Source organism: Lytechinus variegatus, chromosome 16 (assembly GCF_018143015.1).
Source record: "Lytechinus variegatus isolate NC3 chromosome 16, Lvar_3.0, whole genome shotgun sequence".
In the NCBI taxonomy this organism is placed as follows: Eukaryota; Metazoa; Echinodermata; class Echinoidea; order Temnopleuroida; family Toxopneustidae; genus Lytechinus; species Lytechinus variegatus.
The window spans coordinates 26450605-26467990 of record NC_054755.1 but is presented as its reverse complement, the minus strand read 5'-3'; the positions used below and the strand labels follow the sequence as shown (position 1 = coordinate 26467990).

Below are 17386 nucleotides of genomic sequence, written 5' to 3'. Positions count from 1 at the left end.
TTTCGTTTTGTTTTGATGAATGAAACCTTGCTCATGAGCTCACGTTTTCCGTTTCCTTTTATTGAATTTTAAAGAAAACGACTGATGTAGGACAGCTGATGAAAGATTTCATCTCTGCTGCTTTTTCACCTTTTTATTACAGTTTGAAGTAGTTTCTGTTCAACCTGGAGTATTTCACATGATTGAAAGAGAGAAAGTGGCATTATGAATGTCCTTTTATCAAATATGCGACAATTTACTGGTCGGTAAGGAGTTATTTTTATCTGCTAAATATTTTCAGACCACATTATTAAGTCCCATCTGTTGAAAATTGCGTGGGTTCTTAAATAAAACTGAGGGCGAGGCAAGATGATCATGACGATCCGGAATATTGTATTCAGAGAAATTTGGGAAAATTCAATCGAGTCCATGACATTTTCCATTTTAATAAAAGGGCATTATCGTGATATTGGGAACCACCGTTCACTTCGTACAGCAGCGCTTTATTCAGTCACACGCACGGTTCCCTATTTCCACTTCCATTCACTTTGTACACAAATGCGCGTACACAAATCTACGAGTGGTTCCCAAAACCACGATTTGGCCAATAAAAGTAACGACGTATTATAATGAAATGTTTACATTTATGATAAGAATATTTCTTACATTTTGTCATTCCATTACTACGTTTGCTTCATCATGTCTTGTTGATTTTTTTTATGTTTCTTTTTCTTTTTTATAATTTGCTGTTTGTCTTTGCTTAATGCTTTTGTTCTTTTGCTACTTGTCTAATTCATATATTAAAATTATTTCAAGAATCAATTTACTTTGGGTGTGTGCGTTTTAACCAGCCGTCTCCTGGCTTTTTTAGTGCACTCCTGTTTTCCACCTTTCGTCTTTTATTTTGTACTGTTTCAATGATCTAGCTTGCAACAATACTTAATCACTTTCGTCTGTATAATTATGTTTCAATGATATGTTTCAATTTTTATTGTCTCTTTGTCTCTACATGATCATGACATCAACTTGTATTTTTAACGAATTGGAAATTAAGGCTGAATTGAAATTATGTGTGTGTGTGTGTGTGCCAGTCTGCCTGCTCAGTGCTGAGCCAAGCCGATGGACAGACGTCAGCTGCCTTGATTAATCTAATGAAGAAAAACTTTGAAAGAATGATTAACCCTTGTAATTTATTTTTAAAAATTAACTCACATACGTACCTGGTACTTGAATATCAATGTCGGAACATTAAATACAACAGAGCTACCAAGTCTCACGCATTATGCATGAGACTCAAGCATTTTGGACTCTTGTTCATCCCCTCAAATTTCTGTCTCACGAAACTATCACAGCCTATCCCCGTATACATTGTACACAATGTCTGTGATCTCACTCAGATTCACAGAAAATCTCACGCATAGCTGGTCTTTGAACTTGGCATCTCAGAATACAATATTACGATGTCTGTCTCTGACTCTGGTAACCCCTTTTTTGTCATTGATTTGCAGGACAAAGCAAGTGATTTTCTCAGATGTTCACATATCTCAGTTAAGATCATTTAGAAGAGCAGCACAAGATGGGAAAGGACTATCTAGAAGCCCCAAGAAGAAAATTGTCGATGTGAAATTTGACAAGGCACACCTAGAGCAGTTCAACGTTATTTATGAAGATGTTCCAAAGAAACTTCCGTTCAGCAGACTGTTCAAACCTTTTGTATTTGCAGGAGTTGTAAGTGGATATGCATACCAAGACATTTTGAATTAAATGGTATATCATTAACCGGAAGGAACTCAAAGTTTGTAGGGTTAGGAAACATGAAAGTATTTCTTTTCATGATGCAAAATAAAAAAAAAATGAAGGAAGCTATTGGACTTTGTCCATTTCTTTAGAAAAGCTATAAATCAATTATCAGTTTTATTAACATTAATTTTGGGGAAGTAGATCAACTTACTGTCAGAAGACGAGTTCTCATGGCACTTATAATATTGATGATTTACACTTTTTATCAGAATTGTTCCTGCTCTGGAAAACTGTGGATAGTCAGGAGATGCTGAAATATGTAACTTTTAGTTAGATCCCTTGAATCTACATGTAATAGATGATTTGAGAAGTTTTGTTCTGACTTCAATTTATTTGACGATATATGAAAATTATTTTACTTAATCATAGAGAAGGTGGTTTTAAACATCACAATATATATAATTACAATCATTACATTTTTTAGTTTACAGGATGTGCATTTAGTGGGGCAGCAGTCTGGCAGTATGAAGAAGCACGTAGCAGGGCCATCAACAGACTCAGGCAGCGTTACTCAGGTTTCTTTGATGCAAGGGAGAGAAAACATGGTGAATTCAGAGAAATGGTGAGAGCACTTGTTTCACCTTGAAAACAAGCTTGAGACATAAAATAAGATTAGTAAGATGTTGTAAAGAAATATAAAGTAAAGAAAAATAGTGATCAGTTCTTGGAAAGGCAATGATCGTTGTGACAGTTATTCTAAATCAATACTCGTAATCTGAAATGAATTCATTACCCATCTTAGAATTTATATCACATGATATCTGGGGGTGCTACTTGCAATATATGACATCACAAATCAAAAAGAAAAATAAACTTTCATAACTCTCTTATTTTTTGATGGACGTTCATAAAACTTTCACTAATAATAATATTGTCTATTTTTCTGCTTTTGAAGTGAAGGAAATTGTTTAGTAATTATTCCTAGACAGTGAATAATTTTGAGTGTCGAAATGAGCTGATAAATTGAACCTGTAGACATTTGTGTTTGTGACATTTGGCTATCCATACTTAAACCACAATTTTATACCAGAGTTTAGAATTCAAAAACCCAACTTCAGAACATGGGCTATAGTAACTAACTTAAGTGATGATTAGCTAATGTGGGTCTCGTAACACAAAGGTTAGCAATTAATCCTACGCTTGATTTTCTCGATTGATTGTACATTGTAGTCAATGGAATTGATCATAAAAGAATGCTGTACAGTGATTGCTAAGCTTTGTGTTACGGGCCCTGGTCATTAACCTTATGGGGGGGGGTGTTCCACAAAGATTTAAGTATGACTTAGAGTTGCACTTTAATACCGAGTTGCATTTGGTATGAAAGGCTTGACCGCATTAGTCTGATCGTGTCATGAGGACGCTCACTACTGCATATCTATCAATAAGATCGTGCGTTGCATATCATGTACGCATCGGCATTTGGGTGCGACTTAGGTTTTTTTTTTTAAACAATTACCGGTACACACCAAGTTACAAATAATGCGTAAAGCATTTCCATTTATTTGAATGCAGGATAAAAGAGCACAGGTGTCGTAGCCGGGGATCGAACCCCTGACTTTCCATGTATAGCCAGGCGCCTTAGACCACTTGGCCACGGCACCTTCATATATTAGAAATACCTAAATCTTTGTGAAACACCCCCTCTTGAATGCAACCATTACTGTAAAAAATGTTTCAGTGCAGTGTGAAGGTTTTGATTCTTCTTTTAGATGCATCAATGGTATGGCAGATTAACCGGAACCCAGAAGGTCGTCCTTGGCATCGTAGCAGCTAACATTGCAGTATTTACTTTCTGGAGGATACCGGCAATGCAGCACTTCATGATACAGTGGTTTAGTGCAAACCCTGCTGCCAGTGAGGGCAATTATGATTTTACCCCAATTTTTATTCTTAAAAAATATTCAAAGTTCCAATTCTTTTAGTCGTATAGGTTTTCATGCTAAAAAAGATAATGTAAGGTGTTTTCTTGAGACGGACATTGTTATGTTGGGATTCTAAGTGCTCAATCAATGGATGCTATTCCTGCATTAAAATAGGATCGATTTGGTGCTGGTTACACAACATTTGCCCCTGCGGCAATTGCTCTGGTCTTAATATCTTAGAGAGTTAGGCTTGTAATAGAGTTTTTGGTTTAGAATAATGTAAAGATAATGATTACTGTTTATTTAGTTTTGTAGGTTAGGATTTATGTTTGATTTAACATGCAGGTTTTCAATTGGAGCAATTGTCGCCAGAGAAAATGTCATGGAACCAGTCTAGTAATTTCATTCAACCTAATTTATATTATGTCGTGAATCCATGTAAGGAATATGCACAGGTGTTTATGATGCATCAGCATAGGTTTATTATTTTGCATATTACAAATGATGCATAGGCATTGGCTTATCATATGTCGGCACTCAAGTTTAGGCCATGTGCAATATTGCAGGGATGTTATGCTAAAGCAATATATTGCACTCGTCCTCAATGAGAGTGGGTAGATTTATATTATGAATCAATAAATGAATAAAGATGTTATATCATACCAACATTGCACCAATTTCAATTTTACATTTCTGTTTATTGTCTGTACAGGTGCCACTTGCCTACCAATGATCCTTTCTGTCTTTAGTCATTACTCCCTCTGGCATTTAGGAGTCAACATGTATGTCTTATGGAGCTTCTCTGGTAGTATAGGGAGTGTGCTCGGCAAAGAGCAGTTCCTTGCAATGTACCTCAGTGCTGGTATGTACTTCATTTTTTTGAATTCAATGTTACCATTTTTAATGGTTGATGGTTTTTAATTTGTTTATCTGTTTCTTTATTCATCTGTCCATCTCTCTTTCCATTTCTTCTTTTTCATTACATCTATCAATCCACCCATCTGTCTACAAATGCCCCTCCACATATTCCATTTACCATCTATCCACCGCCCATCATCTGGGAAACTTCTCTGTATATCTATTTCATATTTATCTATCTATCCATCCATATTTGGAGAAAAAAAATTACACTGGGGCTTGGGGCGATTTCTTCCCCAAATTGCTTTTTAAAAAAGCCCTTGAAAAAAATGAGCCGCGGAAAATCACCACTCATTGTTAAAGCCTATCCAATGTTGCAGGTTTAGCCAGTAGGTTATGAAAGGTAGCCTGCCCTAAAAAATATATATTAAAGTCATTTTTTGCCTTCTATAAATCTATGTATGGATCTAATCTACCTTCCATTTCATTTATATATTAATATGTCAGATACTTCCTACATTTCTAAATTGTTGAAATAATTACTTCTTTGTGTGTTTTCTTAGTTTAGAAGTATTATATGCTGATTTCTTCCTAGTTTCTCATGCCTTCATTATATTTGTCATGGTCGTCTGAATATATTTTCTAATCGTTTTCAGGTGTCTGGTCTTCCTTTGCAAGCTATGCGCTAAAGATAGCCACCTCAAGATTCAATCCCTCATTAGGGGCCGTAAGTATTTATTGACCTTTTGACCTTGAATCTTGACCTGAGAGATTTTTCTTCCCACAGTTGGTCTTCTAGTGTGCACTCTCTAAAGGAAATTTATTTTTAGCAGCCATTTCAGATGATTTTTTAAAATAATTTTTAATAGGCAGAGATAAGATAGTAAGATAAATAAGATAATATTAGAAGCAAGGAACAAAAACTAGTAGCATTGAATGTTAATCATGCAATTTAGGAGATTTGTTTCACACATTAGGGATTCAGGGAACTTGTTGTAAATTCCTTTTAATCCATCTTCAATTTATCTTGTTTTTCTCAATTCTTTTAAAGTCTATTTTTACAACATACTAGTATACATCAAAATTATGTGCAAAGGGCTTTCTCAATTGGGTATTCCCCCCTCTATTTTTTCAATCAATTCATTTTATTTTTTAAAGTTTATTTACATTATTTTTTCCGAAACAAAACGTCGGTTGATATACTAGGTCAGTATGATACATATGAATAGAAATGAACTTTCAACTGATCCTATAACCTTATAAGATAAATCGTTGACGACCATTCTGTTTCTATTTCCGTATCACTTGAAAGATATCTTCTATATTTCATACCAGTCAGGTGCAATAATGGCCGTCTTGGGAGCAGTTTGTGTACAGTATCCTGATGCTAGATTAGCCATTGTCTTTCTTCCTTTCATCACCTTCTCTGCAAGCACAGTAAGTAGCGCTCACTATCTTTTCAAGTTTCATAATCTCTTGTGGAATAAGTGGTCATGGTCCTATTCATGATTTGATATCTATAGCAAATAGGCAATTCCATGAAATTATCAATCCTTTTTATATCCGCCCTCCATTTTCTCTATTCTTCCTCCATGAATTGTTAAAACCATTGTAATAACAACTTTTGATATGAACTTGAAAACTGAGACGAATAATTTCAGAATGGTGTCACTTGTAGCAGGGTTGGAATTGAATATTTTGTGAAATTGCCAAGTGCTCGAGACCTGGTGCGTTGTGGCCCAGTGGATAAGTCTTCTGACTTTGAAACAGAGGGTCGTGGGTTCGAATCCCAGCCATGGCGTAATTTCCTTCAGCAAGAAATTTATCCACACTGTGCTGCACTCGACCCAGGTGAGGTGAATGGGTACCCGGCAGGATTAATTCCTTGAATGCATGAGCGCTGAGAGGCAGCTCAAGCTAAAGCCGGGGTAATAATAATAACAACGCGCCTCGGAATAGAATATTTCTAGATAGATGGCGCTATATAAATGCCTATTATTATTATTATTATTGCTATACATGTATGTTTTTATCTACATTTGTCCTTTTAGAAGTTGCCAGATCTGACAGTTTACTTTGGTTTTAATTGGCCGAGAGGCACAGCTATCTGATTGTTACTTTGGTAACTGTTGGATTTCACAGACGTTGTCAGATAAAACATGCAACAAGTCCATTCATGAAATGCTCCAATGGTCATGTTAACTTTATATTTTTATTTACCACATTTAGACATCATGGTGAATGGTAGTTTTTTCATAAAATGTGGGCAATAGTTTTCTCACCAAACATGGGCAATGTAATCGGATTTGAAAATATTCTTTCTTTTTAATTTTTTTTTCAAGGGTCTTGTAGCTCTCTTAGGTCTGGAGACTACAGGAGTTCTTCTCGGCTGGCAGTTCTTTGACCATGCTGCTCATCTTGCTGGATTATTATTTGGATGGTGAGTTGATACTTATATTAATTATATCATAAATATAATACAAGTAATGCACAGGTGTAGTTTGTTATATAATAAAATAATACGTATGTTCCTAAAATGTGCATGTTCTATTGACTACATTATTGAACCAATTTTATAGACTTATGGATAACCTAATGCTTGACACCTGTTTCAGCTCTATGGTTTGCTACCAAATGATATCAAAGTTGATAGTGATAAGATTATAATATATAGGAAATATTTGTAATTTTTATGTACCAATCTGCATGTAAAATATTGGTCCAGATGGATTATGTGTGGGAGCCCTCTTTCCCAAAGCAGGGGGAATGAGGGGATTGGCACTGGGTTAGGGATTTGGAGCCAGGTGGGTGTTTCATAAAGCTGTTCGTAAGATAAGAACGACTTTAAGAACGACTGGTGATCCTTTCTTTTGGTAAATGGTATACACCATAGGCGATGGTTTAGCGTGTAAGAAAGGATCACCAGTCGTTCTTAAAGTCACTCATAACTTACAAACAGCTTTATGAAACGGCCCCCAGGTCCTCTTTGTTCACTATTGGAGAGAGAGCTGCCATACATCAACATCCAATCAGAATCCTATAACACAAAGGTTAGGCACTGATGCTACACTTGATTTTTACGATTAATTGTACATTGTAGTCAATGCAATCTGTAGCAAAGATATTTTTCAAGAATGGTTGCTTCTCTTTGTGTTATGACATGATGATAATAATGATAGGCATTTATATAGCACCATCTATTTAGAAATATTCTATTCCGAGGCGCGTTGTTGTTATTATTATTACCCTGGCTTTAGCTCGAGCTGCCTTTCAGCGCTCATGCATACAAGGAATTAATCCTGCCGGGTATCCATTCACCTCACCTGGGTTGAGTGCAGCACAATGTGGATAAATTTCTTGCTGAAGGAAATTACGCCATGGCTGGGACTCGAACCCACGACCCTCTGTTTCCAAGTCAGAAGACTAATCCACTGGGCCACAACATTCCACATCCTGTACTATTAAAGTATCTGCTATGAATCTGAAGGGCAGTGTTCATCATCTACAGCTGTATTCTCATTATTTTGCCGACTGTTTAAGAACTCATTTCTGCCTTTGTTTTTTTTTTTTCTAACAGCTACTATATAAAGCACGGTCACAAAGTATTCTGGGACAAGAGACAGCACTACCTTGAGCATTGGCATAAACACAGAGGAAAACCGAGTGAGGTCTGAATAACAAGACTAAGCAACAAACTCTTAAATGATAATACTGATCTCGGCGATCATCTATACTGTGATGTGAGCTGTGGGCGAAGATTAGTCATATCTTTGTGGATGAACCTGACTGGTAGAGGATAATTTGAAGCCTTGTTTCATGAGGAAGCCAGTTTTCACTCTGATGATCAACTCCGCAATGTTGCGATGCCAGCGGATAGTAAGGATTTCCAAGTGCCAGTGCCCTCAGTGGTAGAATACAATAGGTGTTTTCGACCTGTATTCTCAAAAGAAGTATCCATGGTATGCAGATTTCTCGTATTATCGCACTTCATCCAAGCATAAATTTAGCACCCTTTGCCAAAATGTGCACAAAATTGGTCCCAACACCTTCCTCATTTGAGTGTATGCGATAAGATAAGCATAATTCATGGGTATACAAAATCTGCATAGTAAGTGTTTTTGTACCATGATACAACCAGGGATATGGAACAACTGAATTCTCAGTTGAGAATACAGGCCATTAAGTTTAGTGTTAAATACTGGTGTTGGTGTACGATGTCCTAGTATTAAGTTTGCATAAGATGACTTTTCAGACCAGGTGGGTGTTTCGTAAAGCTGTTCGTAAGATACGAATGACTTTACGCACAACTGGTAACCCTTTCTCATGCCAAGTGGTATATCCCCTTGTAATTGAGTCAGGACCTAAGATCATGTTCCAGTCGTGCGTAAAGTTGTGCGTAACTTACGAACAGCTTTATGAAACACCCACCAGGCTGTGCAGAATTTGTGTCATTCATCTCTTCTCAGTTGAATTTGTCTAGCTCAGACATATTGCTGTGTACCCAAGAGAATTGACTTTTAAAGGCAGATTCTTCACCAGCCATTCAACACCAAACTTCAAATGAGGATGGTGTTGGGAACTACATCACACGGTATGTAACTATGATTAATGTGATTGGGTAGAAGTCCGTAGAACCATCGATAAGGTGACTGGACTATGTCTGATTTAGGAGCTTGATTCAAAATCCAAACATGAACACAGACACCAAACACCGATCCAAAGGATTAATATTTTAGCTGCCAGTCGGCAATTTTTAGCCATTGCCATGCATCTGATTAATAGAATAGCCACCAAATGAAATAATGTAAAAATTGATTCTATGTCGGTGAGATTCGCAAGAAGTATGTGTCGTTCGTATTGCCCTGTATCTGGTGTGTTGGCTTAGTTGGTAGGGCGTCAGCCTCACAACTGGGTGGTCGGGAGTTCAAGCCCCAGCCGCACCAGACCAAAAGATGTTAAAAGATGGAAGATGCTGCTAAGTTGCTGCTAGACTCACACTCGATTAGGCAAAATGAATTTTTGGAGGATTTCTATTTCAATCAATAAAATACGGATGGATGAATTATTGTACAAGTGATGTACATGCCATATACAGATTTATAACTATTAATTCTTGTAACCGAAGGGAATTTGGAAGTTTGAAATAGATTCTTTGATATCATCTAAATGAATGATATTTGTTATCCAAACAGTGTATTGTATTGAACTACATGTTCAGTTAAGTCTGAAGAGTTTCAAAGTTACATATTCCTTCTCTATTAAAGTTGAATAATCACCTAAGATGAGGTAATATTAGTTTTTTTTTACAATATTGTAAAAAAAAAAAGTTATACAGTGCGTCCCAGAATAAACGAAACCGAGATTTAGCGATCATTTATCATAACTTAATCATAAATAGAATAGACAAATGACCTACCAATTTAAAGCTTAGAATCTCCTCTTTCATCTGATATTACTTAGGTTATTTCTTATTCACGCATGAGATAAACGTGTTTTCACCGGTTTCCCACAGCTTTCGCATGGTGAACAAAAGATTTAATGCATGGCTGATCGTCAACAAAACAAAGTGTCGAGAGAGTTTGAAAGCCAGCCTGGAGAACCTCTTCATTTTATGAAATTATTGAAATTCAAGCCTTATTTCAAATGACCAGAAATTTGTTATTTCGTGACCATTTTCTGTAATTTAGGTATTAAATTAAAGAGGAGATATTGAACTTTTCAAAAATGTGGTTTCTTTTTGAAACCCAGATACCCCCCGCCAAATGAGTTTTTGATATCATTTCTTCAAATTGCATTTGCTCACTCATACGTGAATGATAAATAATCTAAGTAATATCAGATGAAAGAGGAGATTCTAAGCTTTTAATTGGTAGGTCATTTGTCTATTTTATTCATGATTAAGTAATGATAAATGATCGCTAAATCTTGGTTTCGTTTTTTCAGGGATGCACTGTATACCTCTCCCAAGTAAGTTTTCTGATGCCCCAAAGTTGAATTTTAATATTCAGACTCACCTGAATAATGACTGTTTTTTTTTAAGGATGGGAGGTTCAGTGTCTGGCAGATAAAAAACATCATTTTGTCCGGATATTTTTAAAATTTGTGCATTAAATGGCAAAAATAAATGTATGTTTGTGTTTTGTAATATTGTCTGATATTATTTTCAATCACTTACTAGTAATGAAATATTGATTCGAAAGTTCCTGAAATTGCTGTTTTGTCTGGACATACAGTACGACAGCCAGGTATACATATATCATTGCTCCAGAGATAAGCCTATTTATATGTAAATTAAATGTACATGTATGACATGTATGTTATTATTGTGTTAATCACAAACATATTTTTATTTTTTAGCCATGAATAGGCCTACATGTATATCACTCGATCTGGATAAATGATATACATTAATGCTGGTATATATATATGACCAGTTTTTTTTTAAATATAAGTATTCCCTATTTATATGCACTTAAAATCACTTTAAATCCCTGTATTTTTTATTAAAGAGAGATGACCCCCCCAAAAAACCATCATTTTTACTATTACGCATATCCTTAACTCCTTTTGGGGGCTAAACCAAGTTTTGAAATGAAATAAAATTCATACCCAAGCATAGACAACTCTAGAACATGGTTAATTGCTTATTGCTATATGTATACACTTTGTAAGTTGTTTATACATGTATTAACACATTTGACATCGAGTTTTGTTTTACTTTGTCTCTCAAGAAGATTTTTCATGTTGTTATTATTGTCTTGCCATCTCTTGCTGCTATTAAACATAGTTGCATTTCATATGAGTGGATATAAGCAGGAGGGGGGGGGGGGGGCCACAGGCTTTAAAACATCCCAAATTCATTTTTTTTTCTTATTAAAAAACTCAATTTTTACTCAACAAAGTCCAGTTATTGTTCATCAGATCTACATTATATCTTTACATTGACTGTTGTGCTATCAATATGAAAGCAGTAAACAAGATTATTCCAATTTATGAAAAAAATATAAAATAATAAATCAATGTTGTGATAATGTAAAAAATTAGTTTTTACTTTCTCTTTTTTTTCACCTGATCTCCCTGCACAATAAATGTACTCCATTATAAATTCATATTACCAATCCGTCATAATGTTGACCTCATATTAAAGAGAGCTTTACATTTTTTTTTGGGGGGTTAGTCATTTTGTATTAGATGTTTGGTGTCAAAACTGTCCAGTGGAGGCAGAGGTGAATCTAGGAATGGCCACATTTGGCCCCCCCCCCTTGAGAGCCATAAAAAGTATTTGTTTGTGGAAAGTGTTGTGCATACGCAAGTGAGGACTTTTTTGCTTGTAATTTTTCCTGGCATACATTAAGTGAAGACCCGTTTGTTTTGCTTTTATTTTTTTTTTCTGAACGAAAATGCCCCCTTTCTGGAAAGTCCTTTATCTGCCCCTGAGTGGAGGGTACATTTGTAAGACATTTGGTAGACCTTCGGGATTTGAAAGAAAATGGAGTTAAGTGGTGGAGTGGGTCAAGAGGTGTCTCAAGAGCAGAGATGCAGTCAAGGCCAGCCTTGAGGCTAGATTTGCCGGCCTTGGCCTCAACCTGATTCACATGTACACAGTCTATGGTAGAAGGTTCTCTCCAGAGGCCTTGCGACTAGGAAATACCAGCCTCGATTACATCCCTGCTCAAGAGGGATCTCATCCTACATGGTCAAATTCTAGTTCGTCTGCTAACAGTTTGTCTACCATTTGGTCTACACCAAATTTGTATATTTCTGCTTGGCCTCTTCCCACATTGTCTTATCCTAGTTTATCTACAACCCATTTTTCTACTTTCCATTTTGCCAAATTGCCAGTTAGTCCATTTTCCGTCAAATTTCCAGTTGGGCTACACCCATTTCGTCTAATATCCATGTTTTAACACTCATGGTTAGATCAATTTTTTATGAATCAAATTTTCATTTGACAAAGTAAAGAAAAAGCGAAAGTGGAATCTGGATCAACTGGGCAATGTACTAAATGTTACTAGATGTTTATCGGAATAAGTGTAGTGTAGACCAAACTGACAGTAACCTGAATGGGTTTATTAAACCGTGTGGTACGAGTCGATTAGGCCCGTATTCTGAACTCAATTTTAAATTAAACCCTGGTTTGAAGTTGTGCTCTAACTATGGATAGCCAATTGCGGCGCAAATCACTAAAAATACACATCCAATTTATTAAATGTTATAACACTGGAGTTGTTCATGATTGTCTGAAAATGATCGATAACTGAATAATTTTGAAGTATTATTCTTCGTCAAGAAAGCAAAAGGAAACAAAATAGTAAACATGATATATATATATATATATTGGCGAAGAGGCTAAAAAAGCATTGAAGCGGGAGACGTAGCCTGGATTTCTTCAACTTTTATTAATACAAGCTTTCGGCCATTTAGTTCGGCCTTCTTCAGGTATCTCCAAGTTTTACTGTAAGTGCTTGACCAGGTTGGTGATGTGTGCTTCAATGCTTTTTTAGCTTCTTCGCCAATATATCACTCACTGAAGCACCCACGCAATGTTTAGGTCCTTGCTCATCACAATTGTATATATATATATATACTATAGATAGAAATTTTGATTTTTTGGCTCCCCATAAGTTTAGCAGAGTTTGACCATGGTCTAATTTAAACCCGACTTCAGAATACGGGCTTTGTGTGTACACCGAGTGAATATAATATAATGAAAGAGTGCAAGAACAAGAGTGAATATAAACTAATAAAACAGTGCAAGATTGAGGAGTGAATGGTTCATGAAAGCGAGATAGCAGATGTGAAAGGAAGGAATAAGTAAAGATGAAATAATAATAATTTTTTATGAATCGAATCTAGTTTAATTTATGCCTTGTTATACCGAAGTAAGAACTTAGTATTTTTATATATATATTTTTTTATTTTCATGTCAAGTATTTACAGGGTCATTTTCGTGGTGCACTTTAGATGATTGTATTCAAAGTTAATTTTCTACAGGTACCCCATTTGGGTTGCCTGGATATTTATTCCTCCTTGCCGAAATTAAGTGCACTGCGAGAGTGACCCCTTAATTTTAATTCCTATGTTTATACTTTATATTGCTTTTTGTCTTGTAATTGTTTTAATCTGTAATTCATGTTCATTTCAGTTTTTACTGCGAGACATGTTTTTGATAAAATCCATTTATCTATCTATCTAATGGGGGGGGGGGGCAACGTGCCTAAATAAGTAATCTTCTTACAAGTGCAGATTAGATTAGAAGAGTACCGGTAGATCACAGGAGGATTTTGTCATCCGCATTCTAAACAATGCCTTGAATACCGGTATTCTATTTTCATTAAAATAAGATGTATAGTCTTAACACGTAACCTGGATTCAACATCACACCCTTTTTCCAGAGTTATGTATTTTTTTAAAATACCTCTTCACTGTTCATCACCCTATGAAAACAAACCTTTTTAAAATTTATATGGAGATGAAGATAGTGTCCACCATTTCATGGCAGTGCATCCCCCGGAAAAGGAGTAGACTCCTAATTTACCAAAAGTTAGAGCTACATCTTTCATGCTGGAATTCAAAGTCATCAACTAATTAGTATTCATCACTAAACCTCACAGTAATAATGGACAAAATGATGGGAGAGGGGGATAAGCCACAGAGAAAGATGACTTGAATGAGTCATGAAAGCGTCTTTTACAAGAACTCTTCCACATTCCCCATTGTCTCAGTTATTATGAATGTGAATATTTATGATAAAAGATTCTTGCATGGAAGAAGTAGCTCTGACCTATGGTAACTGCCTAACAACAAGTTTAAATACAATTGTGAGACAACAAAATGAAATTATTCCAGCAATGTTTCTTTCATAAAGAAATCTTTATATTTACAAATACAGACATTTCCTCTGAATATCCCCAAATATCAAAACGTACATTTATCATGAAATGGTTGACAAATATATACGTAATTTGGAGAAAAAATAACAATGACGAACAATCATAAATCTACTACATGACTCACCAAATCAAAAACAGTCATCCTCACAGAATTCAATGTACCAGAACTAAAAAAATAAATATATTTGACTATACCTAAAGTGTGAGAATCTTACGACATTTTCAAAATTACAGTCAAATTAGCTTCAATGCATTTGAGGCGATATTGACTTTAAGAAGGCTTTCACATGAAAAGAAATATTGACATACATGTATGTGTACAATGAAGAGTATAGGACCTTTTAAGTCGTCTTTTGACATTGAAAAATTGTTTTAATCATGAAGTTGACCTAAAGTGACATTGCATGGACACAGACAGCGAATACTGCCATCATATGGTGCTGTAGGGAATGTCCAATGTGCGACCCACAACGCACCATTACCCCCCACCCCTCCCAAAATAAGCTTCCTTGAACATCTAAGCTTTTTTGCCTCTTTCCTTTCGTTTAATTTTGTGTGTATTAGTTATTTGGTAGAACTGATAATGTTTAAACAAATGGTTAAAAATATATCATTACTAAACATTGGAATGGCTGTAAAATATTAAAATTAACCAAACTGCATTTAAAATTGAAATGATGCATCATGGGTCCTCATTTTGTGCCATCTTTCCCAACCTATAAGATGGCATTATTGAATGTGCCAGTGCAATGTCACTTTAAAAGTTGAATTTACTTGACTGCTTGTATTTCTAATAGACAACTTTACTGTAAGGCATCACATAGGTAGAAGTTATTAAAAACAAGATATGCCGATTCATTTTGAAACACAAAAATAGAAAAATACATTCAAGTTATTCCCTTTCAAAGTTGCGATCAAGAGTGGGCAACTAATATATATACGAACTAGAAAAAAAAGCACATTGATAAAATGATGACAAATAGCTGTGGGCATCATTAAACTTGATATGAAAAAAATAAAAGTAATGTTTTCTAAGGCATTGGTGCGTATGGTAGAGCGTTTGCGTGAATAGCGATTGATCTTGCATGCATTTTCTAATGATTTTTTTGTGTCCATTCACAGGGCGTTTGACCTACATAACCAAATTAAATACAAAGTATTTAACCAATTTCATTACTTTTTTCTCCCAAAATACACCAAGACAAAATAATTTAGAAAGGAGGAAATGTACAAAAATAACAACTCTCTTCCATCAAATAGAATACAAAAAAAGATAAACTTGAGGACAATGAATCTGAACATCTATAATACTTTGGTTAAAACATAACTTTGAATATAAACTAAACAAATGAAAGTGAGCATCTAATGGACACTTTCAGCTAACTATTCTGATGTTGAATTTAGCTTTATTCATTGCAGATCACGTAAAAACACCAATAATTGAGAAATTACCCTTTCAAATAAAATTATTCAAGACAATGACAATACTGCCAATATACATACATGTTACCATGAGTACAATCTCTCAGATATTTCATTTGATATTTTTAAAATTTTTCTTCAAAACTATTGATACAGCACTAAACAGACTCCAAGGCACTACAGGCAATGTTAAGAAAAAATGAAATCATTTCAGCTTTTGTGCATTTTACATTAACTCACAAAGAAAGATTTCACAAATCTAAAAAAAAATGAGGTCACCACATTTAAGAGAGGGAAGTTGACTTTTTGTGAAAAGGACAAGACTTGCTCAATCAATGAGTAAGATGGTAAAAATTGTCAATAGTAAATCCCAGAGGTGTATATTTTCATGACACAACTTTAACAAGAAAGAGTGACCCTGGTAAATTCCAATATAGAAGAACAAAGTGAAGTTAATTTTTGCATAAAGTGCACAAAGAAAGAGCATCTCAGATACATGTATAGTCAAACCAGCTTATTTTGATTAGTGGGATTTTTTCAAAATATATCTGTATATTATGTATATTTTATGAAATCCTTCCCTGAACGCTAAAGGTTCTATTGATCTACATTTAGTAAGACTATTATTAACTTCTTCAAGGCCAGTTACACAAAGGTAAGGGAATGATCATACAGATAATCTACAGATTGATCACACATAATACCAACTGTGATCAATCCTGAAAAGGCATTATGATCAGTCATAAAGGTTTATGTAAATGGACCCCAGTTGGAGGGAATAAGGGAATTTTTTAATTTTTTTTTAGGGTGGGGGGGGGGGTCAGTGAAGTGTGAGATGATACATGGTTTTTATTCAAGTAGTGCAAAAAATTTTTAAAAGTAGTACTGAGAATACCACAACTATAAAATAGGAAGTTCTTACACACTTACCGGCTTGCTAATAAAAGTGGCATGAGTCTCGTAGAAACCATTATGGCTGGTGCAAAATACAGACCATATCAGAAGGAAGAGTTTTCATGTAGAAATATATGTATTAAAAGGATTTCAGAAATAAAACCAAATGGCTGTTCTATATGGCTCTCTGTGAAGTCAGCAGTGACTTAACAACTGGAACGTATTCTGTTGCTAAATTTGAGACCCAAATATTTTTTCTAGTGTTTTTTAAAAATAAATTGTGAATGAATTTCTGATAATCCTCACCAAAATTTGACAAATAATCAGCTTTTGCAATCAAGCTTGATCAACAGCAAGAATTTATTCAACAAATGAATTGTAAATTAAGTTGATGGGAACTGGACGTAAAAAAAAGAATCCGATCTAGTATCACAAATAATCTTCCAGTTGTTTGAAAAGTCAACTTTACAATGAGCTCTGTATATGAAATAGCTCCAAGGCTACAATTTTTTTTTGTCATTTTCTAAAGTTGCACTGGATGGTACTTGAAGGTTCTGTTCTGCCGTGGGCATCACACCCTTATCGATTAGTGCTGACGACACTGGAACGTTGCTGCATTGTTGTATAACATTAGGCATCGCTGCCACATTTCTGGTTGTAACAGGGCCTCTGTTAGCA

At 35.2% G+C, this 17386-nt stretch overlaps 1 protein-coding gene across 1 annotated transcript; it reads left to right on the top strand.

Moving 5' to 3' along the window:
- Positions 1 to 100: 100 nt before the first annotated feature.
- On the top strand, positions 101 to 8373 carry LOC121430323 (presenilins-associated rhomboid-like protein, mitochondrial). The gene is made up of 9 exons (XM_041627602.1): positions 101 to 245; positions 1488 to 1707; positions 2204 to 2341; positions 3489 to 3633; positions 4354 to 4503; positions 5156 to 5226; positions 5835 to 5936; positions 6842 to 6939; positions 8077 to 8373. Exons 1-9 carry the CDS (start codon positions 205 to 207, stop codon positions 8171 to 8173), a joined length of 1062 nt encoding a protein of 353 aa, XP_041483536.1. The 5' UTR covers positions 101 to 204; the 3' UTR covers positions 8174 to 8373.
- The last annotated feature ends 9013 nt before the right edge of the window (positions 8374 to 17386 follow it).